This window comes from Galleria mellonella, unplaced genomic scaffold, assembly GCF_026898425.1.
Source record: "Galleria mellonella isolate WM207_F2 unplaced genomic scaffold, CSIRO_AGI_GalMel_v1 utg90, whole genome shotgun sequence".
Taxonomy (NCBI): domain Eukaryota; kingdom Metazoa; phylum Arthropoda; class Insecta; order Lepidoptera; family Pyralidae; genus Galleria; species Galleria mellonella.
In genome coordinates, this window is record NW_026442172.1 from 3,171,802 (window position 1) to 3,198,236 (window position 26,435).

A 26,435-nucleotide genomic window follows, 5' to 3' on the forward strand; every position below is an offset into this window, starting at 1 on the left:
ATGTGTCAAACAAAGATGTGTCAAATGTCAAATAAATAGTCAATCTTTGGCAAACAGCTCAGACATAAAAAGTCAGACAACTTCAGATTGGATCGTTCTGACACAGAATGAACATAGCAACAACTTACTATTAGTTAGTTTGATTTCTGTAGTCATAGGAATACTTTGTTATTTTGTATTTTTGCAAAGTATTTTATACATAATTTTATTTCCTACTTCTATAATGTTAATAATTAAAATATGGTAGTAATGTGTTAATCAATAATGTACTGTGAAATTTGCATTTTTTGTCAACCGCTAAAACATAATTATGTTAGCAAAGTTTATCCGTTGCTTGCAATAGTGAGCTATACATCATTTTCTAAATTAATTCCCTTTCTTGTTTATTGAAGATATTATCATAAATATCTTCTTGATTATCTGTGATATAGTTCACTAATATAAACCATTAAAATGACCGTAACATACACTGGAGAAGTTGCGACCTGCAGAGGTTTCGGTACTTTTTTAAAAGTGTTAAACAGGTGAGTAAAAATGTTTTCTTCTAGATTTAGCTAAGAATAAAGTTGTAAACACTGTCTGGCCTGTTACTGATGTCATGCGTAATAAAAAAATCTAACCGTAAAACCGACTTAAAGATTGTATAACTTTGTAGTAATTTAATGATTAAGTGCTATGCATATTATTATTATTTATATTATAAAAAGATCCTAATGCAAATACTTCAAAATACCCAATATACTGGCCTGTTTTTGGTTAAGAAAGTAGTGAAAAAAAAAACAAGTATAATTTTTCTTTTGTTTTACAGATGTCATTAAATTTAATATAGATTTATTGTTTTATTGTCTGGTATCATAAAATACCATGACTGTTATACAATATAGAATGAAAGATACAATTCTTAAGTTTTGGTATGATTTAGATTAAAAATTTAAAATCATTTTTAATTTTTAAAAAAGTTTTTCTGTTTCATATAAATTGATCAGTTTATTTGATCAGTGTATTATTTTCAGAGGATCAAAATGGTTATGGAAAAATTGTGGTATAAAAGTTGTTCAATTCCAGCATATATTGATAGATCTATCAAAAAAAAAAAGTTTGTAAAAATTATGGATGACATTGTGCAATTATAATCAGTGTGGTTAAATTAGAACTAATTTAACACTGTTTTCTAAATTTGTTAATTATTTGGTATCAATATTATTGTTTTTTAATTATTTAAAAGTCTTTCTTGTTCTTTCCTTCACTTTATAATTTCGGATTATTCAAATATAGCATAATAGACAAAGTATTCATTTGTAAAGGCCGAAAAAGTAAGTAAAGGTAGAAAAAGTATTTAGTCAACTGGTATAATGTGACTAACCCTTGGGAGTGGCGAAAAGAGAATATTCTCTTTTCGGTTGATAGAATTCATGGACCATTTTGACTCTGTGTTTATTCAAGATAGTGTGGTCACATGTCATGTTATAAGAAAAAAACTTTTACCTTTTATTTTCTAAATTATATTTCAATTAATCTACCTCCCTTACTAAACTAAATTTTTGATCTGGCCTCCGGTGATTGATTTGAATTAATTTCTTTCCTTAGAATGTACAGTTATAGACTGTACAATCAAGTATAAAAGTTATTCCTATAAGATAAAATATATTGAAATAAAAAAAAAATATTGCCATTGTTTACTCAATTCAACTTCAATATGATGATATGATTATTAATTAAATTATATAAGTTATAAAATATCTAGAAGTCTCAGAATCTAATCAAATAATAGAAGCAATATACCTTTAAAAATAAAATCATAAATTTTGATTATATATAGCCAATTAAATAACAAAATACATTTGTACAATTTTACTGTACTGTACAATTTTATTGTACAATTTTATTAGGGCTTTTGTACCTAATAGAATAATCTAAAAGTAACAGTATGTTAGTCAAAAACTTAAATGAATTATAAATCTCCTTCTTTTGTTGGTTGGTTAAAAACCAGCAAATATCTGGTTCATCATTATAATATTACCTATTAACAATCCACTGCCCAAACATACCCCTCCCTCCCTTCTATTAGGGGGTTTTGTCAGTAGTTATTTTGCTTTATAGGCAAGTTGGTAACTGTAGTTATGTTTTGGTCATGTTTTAAGAGGTACATTGCTGCCCATCACTCAACCATTTTTTTTTAATGGACAATAATGTAATGGTAACTCATACTAGTATAGTATTATATTATCTGTGCCTGCACTAACGGTATATACTGACGGGGTACCAGTAATGGATTATAGGCGACAATGAAAGGGCAGGTCAGTTAGTCCATTATAATGAATGCACCTGGAATTCAGCATGATGATTTCCAGGGGGGTCCAAGTGGAGGTCGACCTGACAGTAATATTGTTAGTAATGGGGCTGGTAGTTCACATTACTAACAATCCCCCCCTGTTCTTTAACCATTAAGTTCCCTTAGTTGTTTCTTACTATACCCATGGGAGAGAAAGGGAAAGGTTCCTTTCCCCTATATCTGACTACATTGTAATAAAACCAATCTGCACCTCTTTCTAACACTGACAAGACACTGTAGTTCAAGAATAAAGAGCCGAAGATCATGCTCAGTAGTATGCTTTGGGAGAGGCTGGAAGATGTATTAGGAAAAAAGTTTTAAAACGAGTTCATTTTAGTTATGTTTTATAAGTTACTGTATCGATATTTTATAGATACTGATATCTTACGGCACTTATATATTAAGATTTACGCAAAATATATGTTTTTTTTAATGCACTTAAATTTTCCGCGACTATATCGTGGGTGACCATAAAAAGCGTCTCCAATCAACAGTACATTACATTATGTTCTTCTAATATATTGTGACGGTAAAATCGTACGGTAATGTACCGTGTTAAGGCATTTAAGTTATTGAAGTGCCTGATAGTTTCGCAATATTACTGTTTAATGGACCATCATAATTGAGTCCATATTAGTCCTCAAAATAAGCAAATTAGAATTTTAAAGATAGTTTTAGAGAAACGATGCCATAAAATTGATCCCTTGGTGCTTTTTTTATATGTCTACTCTATTATCGGCAAGATATCGTTCGAATTTAAATTTCTGTGCACGTCCACGATTTTGTCATACCATTTCCATCCATCATATCTTCACAAAAAGTTAAAAACGTCTCCATCCATTATTTTAATAGGGCGCTTTTTTATAATACTAGATTTTTCCAGAGGCTTCGCCTGCGTGCATCAATATATAAAGTATCCTATGTTAGTGTATAAACTATAGTATATCTATAATCTACCTTTGTACCAAATTTCTTTGAAATCCGTTCAGATGTATAAGCCTGGTTGAATAATAAACATTCAAACATAAAAGGATAAATACTAAAATTAATTATATCAATAGGATTGTTATCATCATCTTTCTAATACATAAACATTTCGTATCATAAGGATCCTTTACGCTAATTTCCGAAATCACTCAAGCGATTGTAATGAAATTTTTTAAAGGTGTATTGTTTGCTCCAACTTGAGAGATAGGATGGTGATATACTTAGGGCAAGATAATGTTTTCTAAGTCAGTTAATCTTTACATATTATAATTTTAATATATTCCCGACAAATATTCTTAATAATAAAGTCGTAACGAAACGATATTTAATAATTTTATAAAGTTCTGTTTAGATTGACAGTGTTTTAAATTATTTTTGTGGTAAGATCGTAAATCTTTAAAGTTGTAAAAATATATATCTTTAAAGCATTATAGTCGTAACAATAAATTAGTAATTGGTGTGAATGTAACTTTGTGATAATCAAAATGAATTTATAAGAAATATAAACTATAGTATTTATTACTTTCTGATTTCACTATATTGTTATTTTATGCCTTCATTCGAGATTGTCACTGTATGATAAATTGTTTGTAGGTGTGATAAGGTTAGCAAATTAAGTACATTTGCCCAAGCGTTGTGTTTATTTCGTCATCGGAAACTGCCACTGTGTCTATACATTTTCTGACTCGTACTGAAGTTACTGGCCTTGAAGAATGACATTTGTTACCATCTATGTTTAGAATACAAACTGTAAGCCTTAATTTACTTAGTACGTTTAGGTTGGTTTAATTTAATCCTTTTTCATCGTTATTGTCTTCAGCATGATGTAATTCTGATTCTTGACATGTTTGAGAACGTAATTTCCTTTTAATGTTTTTATAGTATATGTTGTAAAATGTAAATATGTGAGTCCAAATTTTTAGCGCAAGATACAACCTAATTAATTTAATCAATTTTTATAAATTTCAATTAAAGGCTTACGTAGATTATGAACATTTATCTGCGAAGGGGATAAAGTTCCGTTTTATACTCTGAGGACATACATACGGCACAGTTCACGGTACGGTAATTTATCTGCTGACAAACGGCACTAGGTTTGATAATATAATGAAGTATAGGACTTTTTGTTTCATACATTAGATTTAATTATAAATTATATCTAACAATTTTATTTATAAAATACCTACATATAAGTTCAATTGGATATCTCAGCAGGAACTAAAATCCGCCGTATGCATTGATATACTGTGTCGCATGTTAGTATGTTTTATTTTTCTAGGACACTCACATATTTTTGTATGATACAGACGATCCAGTCTTTTCATTTATTTAGGATTTACTTAAATGAATTAGCTTTGTCTCTTGTGTGTATGTTGAAGTATATTATTAAAAATTAATTCCATTATCTGTCTGTTCTAATACTAATCTACATTAATATTATAAAGAAGAAAGATTTAATTTTATGTATGTTTGTTTGTTTATAATTGATAACTGCAAAAACTGTTCAACAGGTTTTAAACATGCAAGGTTGTATATATTTTAAATTTTTTTGTATTTTTAAAATACAAACCTTGTATCTTACAAACAATGCAGACAAACTAAAAATCCCTACTGTCCCTAAATAATAAGTATTTTTTTGGAAATCGAATGGTTACGGAACATCAAAACGGTCTGTGCGGAAATTGGAGTCCTAATGGCACAATACTGATTTACAGGCATGCTAGAAGATTAAAGAAACCGTTGCCACTTTTCAAGAAAATTGTTTTAGGGTTGCTATTCTAACGCACAGGCCGATGCGAAACAATTAAACAAAGACACGTTATATATTTTAAGATTATGCAAAAAAGTTTTGCGCCTTTTTTTACTAAATTAGAATGAAGACATTGACAGCTTACGAAACCGAATTTGTATTCACTTGTATAATGCAGCAATGCATTGGATTTGGATACAGTGTGTCATTTACAAACGTGAAGAGCTGGATTGTGTAATCTTATAAATTCTTGCAGCGTTATATTTCTTTATTTTATAATGATAGTAATATTATGTCCGTATTTTTAGTGGCTGAAAACGAAATGGTGACCTTGACTCCTGCACCATTGGTATATACTGGCAGGGTACCAGTGAGGGATGATAGATGAGGATGAAGCAGGTCAATTGGCCCATCGTGATAAATTCAATAATAATTAACCACGATAGTTTTCAGGGGGAATCGCGTGGAAGTCGACCTGATAAGATATATTGCTAGCGATGTGGTTGTTAGACCATATAACTAACAATCCCTTTCCCCCTATTATTCCCGCTTAGGTTGATCAAGAATTGAAATGAAAATGCATTGCAGAAAATCGTGTTCAAAGGTCGTCGCTCCAACAAGTTAGCAGATCGATACATTCAACTCAGTTCCAACTCTACGCAAATACTTTGTCCCTTTCTAACTTAGGTTATTATTATTAAATTAATATATATAAAAATAAAAAAAGACATTCTAGGAAAAAACGCTGCTTATTAAAACTGCTTTAACGGCGTTTGGAAACAGGAGGTTGTGTGGGTGTAGTCTTAGTATTATAAGGAATTAGATCTACTCTATCCGCGACATCGTGCGCGTCATCAGGTTAAAAAGTAGCTTATGGTCTTGTCAATGCCAAATGCACCTAGTATTTGTATGCCAAATATGATTTATTGGTTAAGCCGTTATTATATGAAGAGGTAAATTTCAAGCAGACTTAGACGTTAAGTACGTATTATTAAGCCTATGTTATGAGGAGACCGAGATATTTTTTCTGTTAAGTTGCTTGACTAAATATTCTACTTATTAATCTCAAATTATATCTACTTATTGATCTCAAATTATATTAGTTTTTAATTTAATGTTATATTTAGCGTTGGTAATTATTATGGACCTCCTTTTTCTTTTAAGTGCAAAGAACTAATGCCAAATGATTTTAAAAAAATCTATCCAGTGTGATGACAAAGTAAGGTGTAATGTGTGAAATTACAACATGACACCACTATTCGTTTTTAGGATGTCATAAGCGGCGACTAGATTTTTAGGGAACAAACCAGAAATAACAGTACGAAACAAGAAAAACTCCATATTAAACCTCATATCAAGAAAGGAAGGTAATATTATTTATAATAACACTTTTGAATATATTATTTAAAAACAAACAAATTGTTTGTTATTAGATTTTATAAATAACACTGAAATTATAAGATAGTCGCCAAATTATGAAAGACTGTTATAAAACGCGGAAATAAAGCCGTTGTTTAGTTCATAAAACTGAACAAGTTATGTTTTACGACTCTTTAGAAGTCGTAAAATAAAAAAAAATATATATTCATATTATGGACTACGACTGAGACTTTTGGAATACATCGCAAAATTGCAACCGGGAAAATTATTGCTATTTATGCTAATGAGGATCATGAACCCAATGTGCAAAATTTACATTACATCACATTACAAATCTTATCGGATTATAAAGCTTTTACTTTGTTAGTAAAGTAAAAACCTTTTGTCTAGTAATCTTGTAATATTACAATATATATATTCGCAATAGATATAGTAAATAAACAATACATCTCCACAATTTAGGCTAGGATTACCCGTTTATTAATTAGGGGTTACAAAATATCTATGTATATAGCGTTTTAAAAACAAATACGTGCATATTTTCTTTTAATGGGTGATAATGAAATGATCACTCGGCCTGCGCTATCGGTATACGCTGGCAGGGCACCAGTGATGGATGATAGGTGACGATGTAGCAGGTCAATTAGCCCATCATGACGAATTCCAGTAGAATTAACCACGATGGTTTCCAGTGGGAACCGCGTGCAGGTTGACTTGATAGGGTTTATTGCTAGCAATGCGGCAGTTAAAACCAATTACTAACAATCCCTTTGCCTACAATACGTGCATGTTACACCTCAGGAGAATACGATACATTGGTGTGATATGAAATCATAATTGTCCACGCCTTGGGGCTCGATAGAAACCATGCGGGCTCATGAAGCCGCAACGGGTAGTCAATGATCTGTTCGTGCAATCGACTATTAGAGGGATTACCTCAGATATGTTAAAAATTTTTCGCAGATATGAGACTGCATCTAAAGCAACCAATTATCAACAAAAGTATCCCATATCTATGAGTCGAGGAATGAATTTAACACTAATCTCTTTTGGAGATAAGCTTGCCTTTGTGCATTATTGTTTGTTTTTTTTTTCTATTTCAATAACTTTTTGTGTACAATAAAGAATAACTACATAACTAACTAGCATTACATTAAATCAAAAAATGCGACAATATTAATAGAGCGAATAAATCTACAAATGTCATTAATACAATTATTTTAAAATATACAATTCTATATTCAATAAAAATGATGAAATTAAGACGAGATCGTACACAAAAGTATTTCTACACTGTTTTCACAAAATTGTAATCCTGTCACACACTGTTTCACAAAATTATAAGACATTGTTAACCTACTTTTCATTCATATATCTATGCTATACATTCACTGCTTAATTAGCATCGTGGAGGTAGGTAATCAGCCAAATATCATGGTATGTAATTATCTTTAGTAATGTCAAAATTAAAGTAAGTATAGGATTGTTAGGCCAATTTTCATCTCCTATTTAGTCAAGTCTAAACTTAGTAGACAACAGAGTGCCATAGCTTTACGACGTGTCCACTACAAATGTTTCCCTTAGTGATTACGAGGCAAGGGACATTAAATATTCAGTACACCCTGCACTTTCCCCAGCCCCACTTAACGTGGGTTCGATGCACTATATATATTCAGCACCACACCGCTATTGTTGTATCGTCAGGATTAGTTTTTACTTGTTCAACTTCATGGATCCTTTTTCGTTAATTTAGAATAGCTCTAAATAGATATATCGTTTACCTTTTACTCTATTCATATTAAGAAATTATTTTTTTGTATATTTTTTTTTAATCTTTTTTTATCGAAGAGTACCTGGGCAGACCTGTATATATATATATATATATATATATATATATATATATATATATATATATATATATATATATATATATGATTTTAGTTTTTTATGTTTATTCACAGTGTGTTGTTAGCGTGTAAAGATCATCATACCGTTGCTACCCTGTACAGCTTGACTAGTGTTGATCAATACTTAGATTTAGATAATTGACATGTTACAATTGGGTTTTTAATTGGTTGGTTAATTGGGATTTTATTTTTTATGCTTACTTAGAATCAAAGCGTTTGCATTTACAATGATACCTATCATAAGAAGTTTAAAATATATTTACTTGCACATCTGTTTCAATGAGTCACGACATTGTAGACAATGCTCTCATCTGTCTTTGTAATTTGGCGCTTACTCACAATTTTGGCGAACTCTAATGTCTAGTTGTGTCGCGATGTTATACGTAAATTCATCAGCTTATCAGAGATAGATGTGGTCATTGTCAGGCCAAAAGTGTATACAAAGACTTAAAACCAACCAATTTGTTCCTTTGCGTACGTAACGTTACAATAGCTAATCAATCCTACTAATACGAGTATAAAGACAAAGTCACATAAAGCAGTTAGTTTATACTAGTTATCTTATGTGATTTTATCCGCGTGCATTAGTATTTAAAGTATTTTACGTGTTAAGTTATAACTTGCCTGTGTACCAAATTTCATTTAAATCTATTATAATACTTATTATCTGTTATAACTGATTTTGATGCATGTGAGTAAAACCGCGGCAAACAGCTTCGTTATGATAAATTACCATTCTGAATTCTATACAATTCCAAATATAATTGTCTATTGTAAAGATTGGTGTTATGTTGTAAACTATTTACCGTATAGTGACGTAATATCCCGTTGTGATACATACTGTTCATTATTTGTATAATGGACCTAACGATGGTATTGCAAGTTCAGTCGATTCATTTACTCTATTCATTTATTTCCTTTGATGTAAGTATGTATTGAAGGGAAGGTTTATCTTCATCTCGTCAGTGATCACACAGTGTAAGAAAATAATTCAAGTCGTGCTAATATTTGTTCATCTAATCTGTAATTTATTGTTAACTAGGTGGACCCATGTCTAGCGTGATGAAACATTTTGGTTGACTGAGATAAAAATAACATGTCTTTTTTTAAATGCTAGGTGCATGACTTTCATAACAATGGGTTAAGCTGTTAGCGTAAAATAACAAAGGAACAAACTTGCTTTTACGTTTAATATTAATACAGTCATGTTAGTATAGAATTAAGAACTTTTCTCTAGTGTTAGTCCAATAGCTAAGTTTTCGATAAAAGAATCAGATATCATATAAAACATAATGGGAAGTTTAGCAAGGTACAAATGAAGCCTTATAAGCCTTATATAATTTATTACAATACTTATAATGTTAGTGGGGAAACAATTTATTAGTCGTTAAAAACACCATTATAAATCTTTTTCAGAATTGTTATAAACAAAATAGCTTTAAGGCATTCAATATATCAATCAGCTATGATGGCTCTTGTAACAATCTACATATTGTTACGGGGTTATTTCTATGTATATAATTACTGATACCTAACTGTATGGCATTACGAGTCCTTCGTACAGCATTGAAAATAAAATTATCATCAAGATATATCTAGAGATAAATACAAATGTAGATTTAAAATAGCATGCGATGAGATGTAACTGGATGGGTACTTTCAATTTCTACATGATGCCATTAGGTGGATTTAGACGAACCAATTCTCGTTCTTTCAAATTTTAATTTGGATAAATGTACTAAGAGCGTTTTAGGATTCTAACCCAGTTGTTCTATTTTCTAGTCCCATTTTTGTTCTTTATTCTTTTAGTTTCAATCGATTTTTAGGCATATTGTTTAATACATTTCAAAACTTGTTTAAAATGAACTAATTAAATTTTGGACAATATTTTGTTCGTTATGTACAAGTATTGTTAGTTAATGCGCGGCGTATTCTCATACTCATGTGTTAATTTAATGCTTTTAATTCTTTAGAACAGTGCGTGCTACACAGCAGCAGCCAGCTGTAATTTATATCTCCCACTTCGGTTTACAAGGTCAATGTCTTTATACATCAAAACGATAAAAAATAACCGTCTGATTGTATTGTCTTTGTGAATTATACTGAAAGATTTTTAACGACGACATATGTAGCTATATGTATGCTGTAAATTGCGTTATGTGATATAAAGTAAGCAAACAATACTTGTTTAAAAGCATGACGTCATGAAATCGAGAAGAAAGTAGTTACTACAACAATCCAGTGATTCATTGACTGGGGAGAACACTGTTTAGTTTAATTGAAATCACAATAATATTATTTTATATATTTGCTTTGTGGTTGCAATCGTTGGTTAAGTATTGAGCGATTAATAACATTATTTTCATGGTTAAACAGTAATAGTATAAATTACAAATGTCAACTAATCGATTTATGATTTAAAAAAAAGATATGCCATTTGTGTATCCACTGAATTTTTTAAAGTCATAAAACAGAGCAGCACCTCGATTAGTTAAGCAACGGAATAAGTCAAGTCACTGCTTTGGATTTTAGGTAAATAGAAATTTGCACTACATCAGTCTTACAAGTGCAGTTATATGATTGTATTAAAAATCTCCCCTAGTCCAGTCCCTTAGCGAGCCATGGAAAGGACAGTGCTCGATATATTTTATAGATTTTGGATTTTCCATTGCGTTAGCGTATCTCGATTTACGTTATTCAATACGTACGTATTAAGTCATTTCGAATAGATGGCATCGATTCACATAAACCTTCGTTTGTAGCATAAAATGTTAATGTCAATTAATGTTCAAAACGAACAACATATCCGAATACATTAATGCACATTATGTCCCATCCGTTCTTACAGTCATTGGTTCGTATAATGACGTAAGTCTCATTCAATGTTTGGTGATAAAACTGTATTATGCAGAGTTATAAATGGTTGTCATCAAATTAGTATTCATAACACTCTATTCTAATGCTGTTACAAGTCTATAAATCTATATAAAAATACCAATTCAGTACGAGTAATGCAAAGAAAATAGTAGACTAATTTGACTAGAAATGTAAATTGTTTGTTACAGATGGCGGGGAAGTATATACAAACTAGTATGGCTCGACCTTCTTGTTTTTTTATTGATATATTATTTATTAAATTTAACTTATCGTCTCTTACTAAACGAGGAATCGAAAAGGTATATATTTGTTTTCTTTAAATGTTATGTGTCTAAATGTATGTTTAACACACGTTATTCAACCTTTATATAATTTATTCACATTAATTAGGATGAAAGTATCTTATATAATTAATTATAACAAAATTTTAACGTACAAACATAGCCTACGTTTGTACGTTAGATGTATTTAAGAAAAAAAAATTATATGCTGAAATATTTCTTTGTTTGTCTGTATCTTTATGCCACAATCATACAAAAACTATTGCACCGAGTTGGATGTGGTATGTAAAAGTTGTATTCCTGAAAGTCGAACTAAAAATGCGGAGATATTACGTATGTAATGTTTTATTATCTACTTCCAAAATCTATTAAAACTTGAGGGCAAAAATTAGTCTAATATTAATGTAAGCTTCATGTTATAGGTGTATTTATACCGAATTTTATTCAAAAATAATTCACATAAAAACATTTTTACAAACTGTTTATTGTTTAGATGTAAAATCTGCTTAATATAATATTGTTGAAATTTCGTATTGTTTGTTTAAAATGTAATAAAATATGTACCTTAATTTTTCAGGACATTTGAAGGCGTGGTAAACTATTGCAGTTTTCATGGAAATGTGATACCATTGTCTTTTGTGCTGGGTTTTTATGTGACAGTTGTGATGAATCGTTGGTGGAATCAATACACTACTATACCGTGGCCTGACTCCATAGCGGTATTCGTATCGGCCACCATTCACGGGCAGGTATGTAATGTAATGTGTGTACCTAAATGAATTCTTTTTATGTTTGAAAGTTTGCTTTTTTTTATTAAATTTTTAGATTTAGTAAAAAGAAATAGGTATGTTATACATACATTATTTATTATTTTTAGTTAATAATGATTATTTTATTTGAAATCCATTTTAATATGCATATTTTTACGTATTAAAATGTTGAATAAAAGCTATGTGATGATGTTAGTTTTTGCACTAGATTATTCTTAATAGAGCATTAAGTGTAAAAAACGGGCCCACTTTTAGTCAACTGAACGTCAAATTGGTAGACTTGTTTTTTTTTTTTTTTTTAATAAAATTAAACGCTTTTTTTAACCTTGTAAGTAATTAGATAAAAAATTTCCATGATTTTTTAATTAAAATTTGGAACAATTTTCGGATATAAATATGTAGATGTACGTATTGCTTAGAAATTAATATACACACATTAATTAAAATAGCGGCCATTTTCAATTTAAAAAAAATGTTACGTAATTATTTTTTAATTTAATGTTACAGTATACTTTTTTCCATATTCTTAGTAATAAATGTATCTTATGGTAACCCTATTCACGCAGCATGAATAAAAAAGTTAATTTGTGTTTATCAAAGAAGTTGTATGGAGACGCTCTATCTATATAATCTAAGTTTTGTAAAATATATAAAGGATTCGAGCTGTTGAAATATATTAATGTATAAGGTTTAGGTGAACATTCAAGTAAACCTTACGCATTTATATATTTTACATATAGATAACATAATCTTACCGCTCTATTTAGTTTATGATCTCGTATCCATATATGACATTATGCAAGAATTTTGATCAAAATAATATTAATACTATTTAGAGAAAACTGTTAGTTCACTTTTATAACTTTTTCTTTGTGGTAGGCTGAAATTATTAAAAAGATACGTAACGGGAATATTTTTTATCTATGGTGTTAATATGTTTTCAAAATAATGCTTTATAACAATTCCATTGTCTTACTTTTATCTTATCTTTAATAGGCGTGCGTTATATTCTCTTAAATAGAATTGCTTTAACTACCCAAATACATAAGTATTTATGTTAATAATTAGATAGGTATACAATTTATTTCTGCCATTAAAAATATGTTTTTTGTATTTGTATAAATTTTCTAGAATTAATATACGATTAATATAATTGATTTTGTTTCTATTAAAAGGTACTGTTAATGACTAAGTTATCTATTTGCTTCTGTATATATCTTTCGGGTATATTCTGATATCGTTTTGTATATATGTGACATTGACTTTTTCACTTTTTGTATTTACCTATTGATAGTTAGATTTTTAATCAACTAGGTAGGTAAATATCTACGCTAAAAATAATGTTTACGTATCACACAATCTAAAGAACTCTATTTTAGTATCTAATTACGTGTATGATATGTGAATATTAGTTGCCTCACACAGCTACAAGACCACTCGACTAAATCATGTATCTGTGGACGCATCTCGATCAAGAATTCTGATAATTTAACCTTCCACTTATTATCCATATGACGTCACGTTATGTTCTACATTGGATTAATACTTATTGCAAATTATTGGGTACAAACATTACAATAGTGAATAGGTATAAAATATTTTAATGTTAATTATTATTTTACAGTAGCTAGTACAATAGTTTTAAATTTTAAAATGTAGTACTTTATCATTGAACTTATTAGGTACTAGATAGATATCTTTTATCATTCTTAAAATATTGTTAGCTTACGTCATGTTTATCGTATGTCGCTACCAATGTTTTAATATTCACTGCGGTTAATTTAATAAAATACCAATTTTATGAAGCGGATGATTGATTCACATTTCAATTTTGCGAGGATCGGTAAAGCTCTATTCACATTAAAACGCTCAGCGAATAAATAGCCGTATTTATTGTACAATAATTCTTATTTACTGTTTTAACTTTTCTTATTTCCCAATACAGCCGATAAATGTACGTGAGATATTTAGTTTTATTTTATTAGTAATAGTTCTAATTTTCGGTTTTGGTAGAATCTAATTTTGCAAACCGGCTAGATGATTTGTAATTGGGCGAGTTGTACCATTTGGCTGTGACATTTATATATCAGTATTACCTTCAGTGGAGTCATTTCGATATGATGAGAGTTGATAAAAATTGTTACCTAATCTTAAAAATGACAAACGCTTTAATTATATAAGTTATATAATCCCGTATATAGTTATATGTTTGTATTTTTTTACGTTAATAATAATAACTAAGGACACCCACTTCAGAATATCATGTATTGTTTAGATTTAAATATAATTAAGTACCCTTATCTTGCAATCTCAATAACGTATCACTATTTTCTGATTTTCTCCTTCATTTACGCGACATATGAGCATAAATCGTAGATAGTTAAGGTAATTTTAACAAGTGATGAATAAAACGGGATGTACTTAGTTGAATTATTATAACATTTGAGCGAACAGGACGAGCGGGGGCGACTGATGCGGCGCACTATAGTCCGCTACGTGTGCCTGTGTCTCACGATGGTGCTCACTATGATCTCGCCTCGAGTCAAGAAACGCTTCCCAATGCTCAGCAACTTTGTAGAAGCTGGTCTACTACTAGAAAATGAGAAAACAATTCTAGATAATCTCAACGATAAGTTTCCTAAGCCATCTAAACATTGGTAAGATATATGTAGACGCTTATTTAAATATTATATATACTTATTTGATTGCCACGTAATCTAAAATAGAACATGTAACATAGTCTTCTAATCTCAAACTTTATGCGAGATAGGTGAACACTTAAAGGTTTTATAAATAAATATCTTTCAGTGAAATAAATCGTATTAAATAGGTACAAGAGCGCAGTGGCATTACTAAGTAACATTTAATATAAAATTTATAATGATAAACAGGAAGAAATCAGTCGTTACGTCATGGAATAAAACTGCTTTTGATTTTCTTGGTTCTTCATCATATTATCATAGTTAATTACACGTAATATATAGATAGCCATTTGAATGTGTTGCATAGTTGACATACATACGTACGAATGTTAAACAAACTGAAAACAATATTACAGTGTTCAATTCGAATCTATCATTTGGCGTGTGTATGATTAACATCCAAATATGTTCATTAAATTTCACATTTATGATACTAGTAATAGATCATAAATGTAAAACTATGAACGAAGATATAAATTGATAATAGAATCTTGCAACCGATTCAAAATTTGCAAGGGGGTTGGTAGAGTTTTAAGACTATCCATCATATTATTTATTTTAAATGTACAAGGTCGTCAATTCAAACTCGTAAAACTACGTTGTCTATTAAATTTTTCTGTACAAATTCTACCGTCTAAATGAGAAGTTGTCTATGGAATCAGTATGGTTTATAGACGAGAGGTAAAGGTGGATGAAGTAAAATTTGGCACGGTTTTTACTGTCTACTCTTTGAGATATATCTTTTAGCGAAAAAAAACCCTCCAATAGAGGGCTATTGGAGGGTTTTTCAGTAGTTGCCACGATTGGCAGGAGGTTTGGCAACCGCAGTTAGGCTTTGGTGATGTTTAAAGAGGAAAGCTATTGTCCATCCCTCGACTATTAAGTTCCCTTAGTTACCTCACACGACACCCACGAAAAAGAAAGAGGTGGCTCATTTGCCGGGACCATACGGCTATATATGTTTCTCATTTGTTATTTTTTGACGATAGGCCATTTATTTATTTATTCATTAGTACAAATATGTCTACATTGCGGACTCATAGCTAAAAGAATTCTCTCCCAGTCAACCATAGGGAAGTGTCAGAATACTCGAATGCGGTACCACTAATTATTGATATACATACATACTAAAATTACATATATAAACGATTGTATGTGAATATGTTAATCACAAACATGCTTCCATATTTACTAATAATCTCAGTATCTTATTAAATGGTGTTCTATCTCCTACCGTTCAAGGTTACCAATAGTTTGGGCGACCAGTATAGTGACAAGAGCCCGTAAAGAGGGCCGCATAAGAGATGACTTCGCTGTAAAAACTATTATAGACGAATTGAACAAATTTAGAGGACAAGCTGGACTGTTACTTAGTTACGATACTATCAGCGTACCCTTAGTGTATACTCAGGTACCTATACACATACATTTTAATTAGCCAGATACATACTGCTTTGCGTGATACAACATCCTTGTGATTAATTCTCTTAATTGTTCTAATTAAAACGCTATTTTCTCATTTCAGGTAGTTACCATTGCCGTTTACTCATATTTTATAACTTCTGCTTTGGGTAGCCAGTGGGTCGATAACAAACTACAATCTCATAGTACTTCAGTCCAAATCAGTAATATAGATCTTTACTTTCCTATATTTAGTACATTAGAATTCTTCTTCTACATGGGCTGGTTGAAAGTAGCGGAGTCTTTAATAAATCCCTTCGGCGAAGACGATGATGACTTTGAAGTGAATTGGCTGATAGACAGGGATTTACAGGTAAGTGGTTAATGTTAGTATCTATAATGTAACATTGTTTTTTTTTATACAACTTAGAATGGCAAACAAGCTGACGGCCCACCTGATGAAAAATGGTAACCGTCGCCTATAGACATGAGCAGTACTATGGACATAACAGAGTATTCTGTTTCGCCCATGATACCCCCCATGCGTTGCCATTCCTGAGGACTCAGGTGTTATTCCTCTGTACCCAGTAAATGCACACTATTATTCCACTCTTCAAACCTAAACACAGCCATGCAAACACAACTGCTTCACGGTTGAAACACGAATGGGACAGAGGTACCCAAGCAATCGACTTTTGTACAAAGTCTCCCTTTTGTTTTATTAACATGCCACATTAAAATTAATTTCTGTTAATGCGTTGCAATAATTATTTTTGAGAACATGTCAAGAACAAGTTGGTTAATCAAAAAGGATGTTGTTGTCGATTCATCTGTTTATAATATTTGTATTTTGTGTCAATATCATGAGGTACTTTAGTTATTTTTAAAACAATTTTTTTAAATAATACATAATACATTATGAGTAAGCAGTTTCCGTTCCAATGCGCAGGTTTCCTATATGATAGTAGACGAAATGCACCATGAGCATCCGGAGCTGATCAGGGATCAGTACTGGGACCAGGTGTTCCCATCCGAGTTGCCATACACGATAGCTACCGAGAACCAGCGCGAGGAACACCCCGAGCCGTCGACGGCGCGTGTGGCGGTGCCGGCGCGGCAACGCAGCATGGTCACCGTGGCGCCCTCCTCGGTCAAGATCGACGAGATGGCGCCATCCAACACCGTGAGTTACAAGTTCGCCCCGCCAGAGGTTAGACTCGTCCTATTATACGCATGCTGCACGCTCGGACTATATGGAGCTTAGCAGTGTGTCGGTGTTAAGGGTTGCCAATATATTGTTTGTTTCTTTATACAGTCATCAATAATGTAACCGGTTGGGTATTATATATATTTATAATTTTGGATATGCATATATCAGTCATTTATTACATATTTCCAATAATGTATCTTGTACGTTTTTAATTTTTATTATTGTATACTAAATTGTTCATGTCACGCATACGTACAGTCGAGTCTGCACTTTATTTAAGATATTTATGTGTTTAAAATATTTAGGTGTTATTTGTTTAAACTCCATACTAAATAATCTATATGATACTACCATGCACGTGTAAAATATAAAACATAATAGATATTCAACTTCATGTACTTTTAAATTGCATAATTATGCCATAAAGACAATGTTTTCAATGTAGGAAAATATCTATTTTGACGCTAAAATCTGAATAGCTCTGCAAATGTAATAAATATATAACAAAAGACAACGTTTAAAATAAATCAACGCAATTACGCGATATGAATTGAAAATATGTTATTAATATTCGCAACTTGACATTTTTTATTTGTAAATAGAGTCTATTTACTAAAAGCTAGCTGATCAGAGCTGAACAGTCAGTACATTTTACTGTCTATACTGTATTTTTTTTTCATAAAGTCAATTGATTTTAGCTATATTCTAACAGAGTAAATAAATATTTTAAACTATATAATAAAATACAATTGATCCGACAGTCGTTGCCCTATTTTATTTATTTATTTATTTAAACTTTAATGCATAGTAAAATTCTATGTACATTTGGCGGACTTAACACCGGACGGTGGTTATATTCATATTTCATATTTCCTATTGATATTTTTTCTCTGTAAATTTATTTTATCAGACATACAGAAATTTTAATAAACGCTAAATTGCCATTTTTAAGAGATATACTTACCAACCAATGGCATTTCGATTTATTCATATTAACAATTTTAAAGTACAACAGTAGTAATAGTAAAAAATATAATGAAGCTTCAAATAAAATAGAATGAATCAACGGTTTATTTTAAACATATACTCATGGGATATAGATATTTTATCTTATCATTTAAATACATTTTCCTTAATAAGCTATTAACTTCCTTATTGGGCTAATACGTAAACTGTAATAAAATTATATCGTAGTTTAAGATATAAATAGATAAAAAAAAAGTATTACTTTCTCACAATATGAGTAATCCAAGAAGTAACATTGAATATAAATATATATAAATATTTGGCAGCCCTTTGCAGTAAATAATCGCATTTTACTTATGAGGTATATTGCGTAACTAACGATGGCAAAACGGTTTTTAGAATAATTAAGAAATAGAATAGTCATACTTATATCTGTTTAAGTTTTGAGTATTAATATACATAGGTATATTGAAATAGATTTAGTCGTATAATGTAACCATTATTATTTTTATAAAGATGGAACTAATAATTTACTTACCTAGTAGAAATAAATTCTAAAGATTAACAGTATATATTTACCTATATTAACATAGCTCTATTATGGTTTGGTCCTTAGAAGATACATATAGTTAACAGCTTCGGTGCGATAGTGCTAATTTTTTATCCTAACTTATAAGTACATATATATTTACTATGCGTGTTATGTATCTAGACTAACCTATCTATTAATGCTTTGTACAATGACCTTCGTGTTGTGTTTACTTTATCCACATACTATCTTGTTCAAATTAATGTTTTCATGTGAAAAATCTATCTTCAGTTATCGTGTTGTTTGTTTCTTGGCTTTTAACGGAAACTTTCTTTATCTGCTGTAAATTGAAGCCAGAATTTAATATCAAAATTTAATGTTGTAATTAAGAATTAGGCGTTTCAAATAATACGTATCTTAGGTACTTACTTGTTTCTATACATGGAACTTGCTATCTACTAAATTTAACTAATAATATACTTTTGCTTCTGATATTTGTCCATTTCTTTGTTAAAAATACGGACAAATAAATTATCCAGTTATTAACATATAAACTTTTAATATCCAAATAGCAATTGCAAATGAACGACGATGCTGCTTCCGGTATACATTTCATCGTGTCGAGAGGAAGCAAACGAGGAAAAAAAGAAGACCGAAATTCCATGGGATCAACAAATTCTATGGTCTCATTGCAACAGACTCCTATGACCCGAACCAACTCTGTTACTTCAATGTTGAAAAGGTTGTTTTCAAAAGAAGACCAAAGACAAGGCTCCACTACAGTTCCGTCGCAACCTGATGGAGGTGGGTTTAAAATCGGGTTTTGATAACCATAATTACATAAATAATATCTAGTTTTAGTAGGTACATGATGTAAGGGAATAGATGTAACACGACGAAACTCAGTATATTTATGGAACATGAAAATAATTTTAAATCTCTCATATGATAAATTAATTACATTGCACTTAAGTCAATATGCCCATTACATGTTCTATAGGACGAAAACTTCATAATGAGAACACGTAGGAATTGCCGATATTCTATTATCTAAATTAATATGATAAAGAGTATCATACACTGAGTATTCTTAAGTAAATAGTTTGTTCATACAGTATTGTGGAGAATAACAAATATTTTGAATTTGAATTTTAATATTATAAATTAGAAAGATTTGATTATTTGCTTATAATGGATAAATACAAAAAATATTTAACCGATTTCAAAATTATACCTATATAAAGTTATATTGTCACAACACCTTACAAAGCCGATGCGGTTTTATAAAACGAAATTTATTTATTTACACTTTATTGCACCAAGTAAAAGAGAAATAACAAATACAGTAAATATTAATGAGAAGTGATACAAAAGGCGGCCTTATTGCTAAGCAATCTCTTCCAGACAAAATATACGTTTGTTGTAATTGTTGTTGTTAAAATTTTCAGTGTCTCGATTTATAATATCTGCAAGTAATCCAACCCTCAATAAGCCGGCCACTGCAGGCGGTGGCAGCATGAAAATAGCTAATGAGGTCATCGAAGAGGTTGACGAACAAGCTACAATTACAAGCATGGCCAAGCGACCAGAAAACAGGTAATATAAAAAGTCGTATTATTCAGTAACAGGTACAGCATCATGTTGAATCAATCTGCAGAGGAGATGCCTTAATGCCAGTTTGTTATTTTATCGCAAGCAAACTATCGTTGAGGAGCCATCGATATCTGTTCAGATGAGCTCTGTCTACAAATAGAGCCATTGTTTCTCCTTCTGTACCATCTTTACTAATATTTATATTAAGTAGATGATAATGGAATGATGGCCATGCCTGCGCTAACGATATATACTGGCGGGGCATCAGTGAGGGATGATAAGTGAGGATGAAAAGGCCAGGTCAAGCTACTTTTTATCCCGGTTAGTAAACATATCCTGTTTACGCAAACGATGTCGCGGGTAAAAACTAGTAAATTATAAAAATAAAAGTAATTACACAGCGACGTTTTCAAACAAATTCGATATTTCGACCTTCAAAAAGACAAATCTGTCTTAAAGGCCTAAAACAACAAGACAGTCTAGACATCTCATTAACTTGTATATTGCAAGACATGTCCATGCATGTACGAGATGTACTGCATAAGCGACATTATCATATGTGATAATAACAAATCAATCACTGATAATTAATTTGTGCAGCCTAAATACACATAACTTTACACATTTTAACAACAGCATATTTACTGCGATTATATGTTTGTGAGCTCTGATTGAATACAATATTTACCTATTATAAATGTATATTTCAGGCCAACAGCGATGAGTGTATTTCAAAAGGCGACCGCTCCTAGCGAACCAGTAAATGTGCCATCGAGAAACTCGAATCATAGCTCCAGTAAGTATTCATGTCTTTATGCATGCATGCAGGCATGGTAATAGGTAATATGATTAGTTGTAGTAGTAGGGGTTATAAAATACACATGGATTTTTTAGTATTTGTTTTATATAAAAGTATTTAATTTAGTAAAACTTTAATTTTCTATTAATGATTACTTGATTGGTTTTATTTATATAAAATCTACTTTTCGTGTGTATTTTGAATGACACAATTCATGAATCATACTTTAAAATGTTCTTATTATTCATAAATACGTAATTCTTCTATTAAGCAAAAATTATGAGTCTGTTTTATGAACATATTATATATTTTAAACACTTATATAGTTCAGAGAAACATATTATTTATTGTATGATAGCGGTATAAAACTTAAATTTAAAATGAAATTGGCGTATTTAAGATTATTTTCAAGAGAGGGAGGTCTCGTAAAAAAGGTGTATATGCCATGAACAGACATGTCTTTGTATGCCCAAAAAGGCTTTATTTGGTTTCTGAAGTGGGCGCCTAGTTTATAGGATGGTCACAGACCACCCAGCAAACACGCTATAAGTAGGTGATGCTATAAATCTGCATGGCACGTTGCTTTATATTTTATCCTTGTATGGATGTTTGGAGTACTTTATTTCCAAGGCATGAACGGTGCCATGGTAATTTTTGCAGTTCTCTTATGCGAGTGATTTTCTTTTTCTTGTCGTAATCTCACAAAATTTGTTTTACTTGTGTGTGAATTATGAAATTTCTGAAGTTTTTAAGTGTTCTTGGAATGCGTAGCAAAGGGACACCAGGAGAGCTATTTCCATATCACAATTTTAAAAAGGCAACAATGAAGTTATTAAATTTTGAATAAATAAAGTTCTTTAAACTATAGTAGTGGTTATAATATGTAACGATATATGTAGATACAAGGTTGTCCATGTCGGCGCCGACGAATTGGTCGCGTTCGGGTGTAGACGAAGCGGGCGATAAGAGTCCGGCCGCGCAGTCTCTCAACACTCAACCGTCGTTCCCGAGCATCAGCGGCGAGTCCCGCCCGCGCCTCGACAGCGACGTTGGCCCTTCGCTTAGCGCCGCCGGCAGTCAGACTTTATGTAAGGGATTTTTTACTTCTGCATTTCATAATGTTACAATAGATGTCTGTTAACGTTACGGCAGATGTCTATTGAGAGAATTAAGTAAAAATTCACACTAATGTCGATTACGGTCCGCTTTCGAATAGGTATACTTATAGTTCATCTTTTATAAATTTCTGGCGTGTCGTGTAGTTCTGTGTATTTATACTAATATTATAAAGAGTAAATATTTATTTGTATGTTTGTTTAAAAACAAATCTACTCAACAGATTTTAAAAATTTTCTATATTCATTATCAGTAACATTGGCAATATATCCCTACGAAATCTATGATAGTTTTAGCTAAGGTATTAATTAACATTTGCCTATAAAATAAATATTTAAATAATGTGATTGTCATAATTCCTTAGTCCATAGCAATGGCGACGCATGTAGTGTATACTACATGTATATGGGCTTCACAGTGTATTCTGTGATGTTACAGCTTTTTCACCACACTGCCCGTAAAGTACATCTATTGTGTTTTAATTATATGCCTAAAGAGTTATTTGGATGAAGTATAATACCTTACAATTTATATCTTTTTTTATTTCTAGTGGATGAGGTAGACGGAGGAGACGATCCAGATATAGACGATTTCGAACGATTGCGAAGCATAAGAGATCAGCAACGTCGTGAAAAACATTTACAGAAACTTATGGCTCGCTCCGTCAGTGCACAGCAGGTTAATATTGTCAGTAAACTTCCACTCCCATTTATTATTTAGCTTTTGTGAAGTCCACGACTCTTACTTGTGTTTCTTTCAGTATTTATTAGTTTTTAATGGTATTTGTTGGGAGGTCATAATCGTTATGGGTTCAATATTTTATATTATCATAGCTATTACATTTTATGAATGTTCACACCGATTAATAAATTTCATAGACAGTAGTAGAAATCCAGTTCTTTTTTTATTAGAACACAGGGGGCAAACGAGCATGCGGCTCACCTGGTGGTAATTGACTACCGCCGCCCATGATCATCCACAACACTAAGATTGTGAAGATGTTTGAATATATATTACTGAAGCACGATTTCTTTTTAATCAAATCAATATTTATTGCAGTATCACAAAATACAATGCTCATACATAAAGAGTGTATAAGATCTTTTAATTATTTTGTGATACTTCATAACAACACGACCATATAGGCAAAGAGTCTTACAATTTGCATTTAAGTAGTATTAAGTACATATAAAAATGTAGAGGCATTACAGTTTTAAAAAATGTTATAGACAGTAGGTAATATATAGTACATACACTTCCTCCCCGTGGTTGCCGTAAGAGGCGACTAAAGGAACGTAACGTAAGGAGGAATGGACAGCAGCGCCACTTTTAAAATATCACCAAACTCTGACTGCGGTTCCCAATACCCCTACTAACTACTGTTAAAAAAACCCCTTACAGGGGTAAGGCCTATATTCGTCAGTGAATAATTAACAGTCGATATAATAGTACATATAAAGATTAATTGATACATAACATTGTATATTAAATTTAATCTTTTTAAATTCATCAATATTATATATTTATATATGAAAACTAGTTTTCACATAGTATTTTAATTAACGCGCTTTTAAATTTCATTACTGGCAAGTTTTTAATAGAATTAGCTAAACCAATTGTACAATTTTAAATTAGAGTTATTCGTAGTAAAACATGTAGTACTATGAGGGAGTCCGCCTAAATGTCACTAAATCTTTCTTTTATATTGAGTAGTAATGAAATGGTAAACTCGCCAGCGCGAGAATATACAGTATCAGAGTACGCTGAAGGAACGACTGAATCAAGTTTATGTGGTTGAATAAGATTTTATACATAAGTTTATATCTTGTATTTCCATTTACGATAATATTCATACATTAGTATGAAAGACATGCGGATTAAGTTGGGAGCTAAGCTTATTTGCTACGAATAGATAGTTATAATACTCGATATTTTTGTAGCTCATCCACCTCACTATAGGTACCCGGAAGATTGTATAACTGGTTTGTTGAATTAGAAAATTAATAAGTCATATCTTTTATTTTTTCAGCCTACGGGTAGCATGGAGCTAATAGATAACGATTTATTGTTAGAGGATCTACTAGCACAGTCGGCAGAATTGAAAAAACAAGAAAAAGTTAAAAACGACTCACAGGACACCACTTGACAAAGTAGTTTTATATTTCAATGGGATTAAGTTTCGAGACCAGTGCATTTCAGTATTAATAGTTATTGTGATACTATACTGTACGGATATTCTTAAGAAGAATAATGTGTGAATGCTTAAAAGATATTATGTAGGTATATTTATTGTGTACATAAATCGATTATCTAAAACAGTGTTTTTATTGCTTACTATTATTCCATATAGATATTTTAGTACTCAGAAATGGCAACAAGATTTCATGACTGTTATTGTATACTTTGGTATTCAAGTCTGTATGGGTGGTTTTCTAATTAGGTTTTGTTATTTTGTTTGCCATTTCAAGTTGTTATAAATTATATGTAATAGATTAATATTTTTATTATAATTTAAACATTGACTGGCGGAAAGGGATTGTTAGTAATGGAGACTATGTACGAGGTTTGTCCGGAAAGTACGTATAAAAGTTTTTTAAAAATTTTATTTTACAATTATTCAGGTAAATCAATTTTATCCCCTTCAAAGTACTCCCCCTGTGACATAATGCACTTGTGCCAACGCCGTTTCCACTGTGAGAAGGCTCCTTGAAAGTCCTCTGGTTGTAGGTTTCTCAGCTGGCCCGTCGTAGCTTTTTTTATCTCATTTATGTCCCCCAAATGCCGCCCCCGAAGTACCAATTTGGTTTTGGGAACAAGAAGAAGTCACACGGGGCCAAATCCGGCGAATAGGGGGGTGTTCGGTCACCGTAATGGAATTTTTACTCAAAAACTCACGGACAACAAGAGAGGTGTGGGCAGGGGCATTGTCGTGGTGAAGAATCCAACGCCCCTCTCGCGCCAATTCTGGACGAACTCGTGCCACACGAGCTTTGAGGCGTCTGAGCACATCGACGTAGAATTTTCCATCAACTGTCTGGCCTGGAGGGACGAATTCTTGATGGACAATCCCCCGAACATCGAAAAAAACAATCAACATTGTCTTGACATTTGAGCGGGATTTTCTTGAGATGTCTTCCACTCTTTGCTTTGGGATTTTAATTCGACATCAAATTCGTAGAACCAAGACTCATCTCCAGTGATGACTCGGTTCAAAAAGTCACCATTCTCTTCGGCTTCCAACCAGTCCTCACAGCAAGCAACTCTTCGTGATTTTTGATCCGGGGACAAATCTTGGCGCAAATTTTTTTCATTTGAAGTTCGTTTCTTAGAATTTCGTGGACCACGGTTTTGCCCAAATTAAGCTCTTCAGCCACCTGTCTGACCGTTAAACGACGGTCCCCATTAACACAAGTTCGAATTCTTTCCACGTTTTCGTCGGAATGTGAAGTGGAAGGACGTCCTGAACGTGGGTCATCTTGAACGCTTTCTCGGCCCTCTCTGAATCTTTTTAGCCACTTGTGGACGGTTGGTTCCTTCACAGCATCATCCCCATAAACTGTTCTGAGATCGGCAAAAATTTCACGGCCATTCTTGCCGAGTTTCGAGAGAAACTTGATTACGACGCGCTGCTCTTCAACGGAAGCGGGCTCCATGCCGACGGGGTTTCGTTAAGAGGTAACTTCACAGATGGCGTGACAAGCCAGTTCGCACCGCACGGAGGTCAGACCAGAACTGAAGCATTGTTAGGGACATAAGGAAGGGGTCCTGCGCTTACCTGGCCTCCCCACTCCTCTTTCTCGCATTCCAGAACACTTTTATACGAACTTTCCGGACA

General features: G+C 31.7%; 1 protein-coding gene across 4 annotated transcripts; it reads left to right on the forward strand.

The window, feature by feature from the left end:
• Positions 1-129: 129 nt before the first annotated feature.
• On the forward strand, positions 130-24,916 carry LOC113523377 (bestrophin-4). Of its 4 annotated transcripts, none has more exons than XM_052902369.1 (13): positions 130-524; positions 11,422-11,532; positions 12,092-12,263; positions 14,739-14,941; positions 16,229-16,397; positions 16,512-16,760; positions 17,337-17,597; positions 19,665-19,896; positions 20,541-20,688; positions 21,396-21,481; positions 22,384-22,572; positions 23,151-23,287; positions 24,630-24,916. In XM_052902369.1, exons 1-13 carry the CDS (start codon positions 454-456, stop codon positions 24,744-24,746), a joined length of 2,145 nt encoding a protein of 714 aa, XP_052758329.1. In that variant the 5' UTR covers positions 130-453; the 3' UTR covers positions 24,747-24,916. The 4 variants fall into 4 exon arrangements, with proteins under 4 accessions (XP_052758329.1, XP_052758332.1, XP_052758331.1 ...); XM_052902372.1 differs by having other exon boundaries at positions 17,337-17,570; XM_052902371.1 differs by having other exon boundaries at positions 131-524; positions 23,151-23,278.
• The last annotated feature ends 1,519 nt before the right edge of the window (positions 24,917-26,435 follow it).

Coding starts and splice junctions, on each gene's coding strand:
- LOC113523377 (XM_052902369.1), top strand. CDS start 454: ATGACCGTAACATACACTGGAGAAGTTGCGACCTGCAGAGGTTTCGGT. Junction 16,761..17,336: donor TGATAGACAGGGATTTACAG/GTAAGTGGTTAA, acceptor TCCAATGCGCAG/GTTTCCTATATGATAGTAGA. Junction 21,482..22,383: donor AAACTCGAATCATAGCTCCA/GTAAGTATTCAT, acceptor CGATATATGTAG/ATACAAGGTTGTCCATGTCG.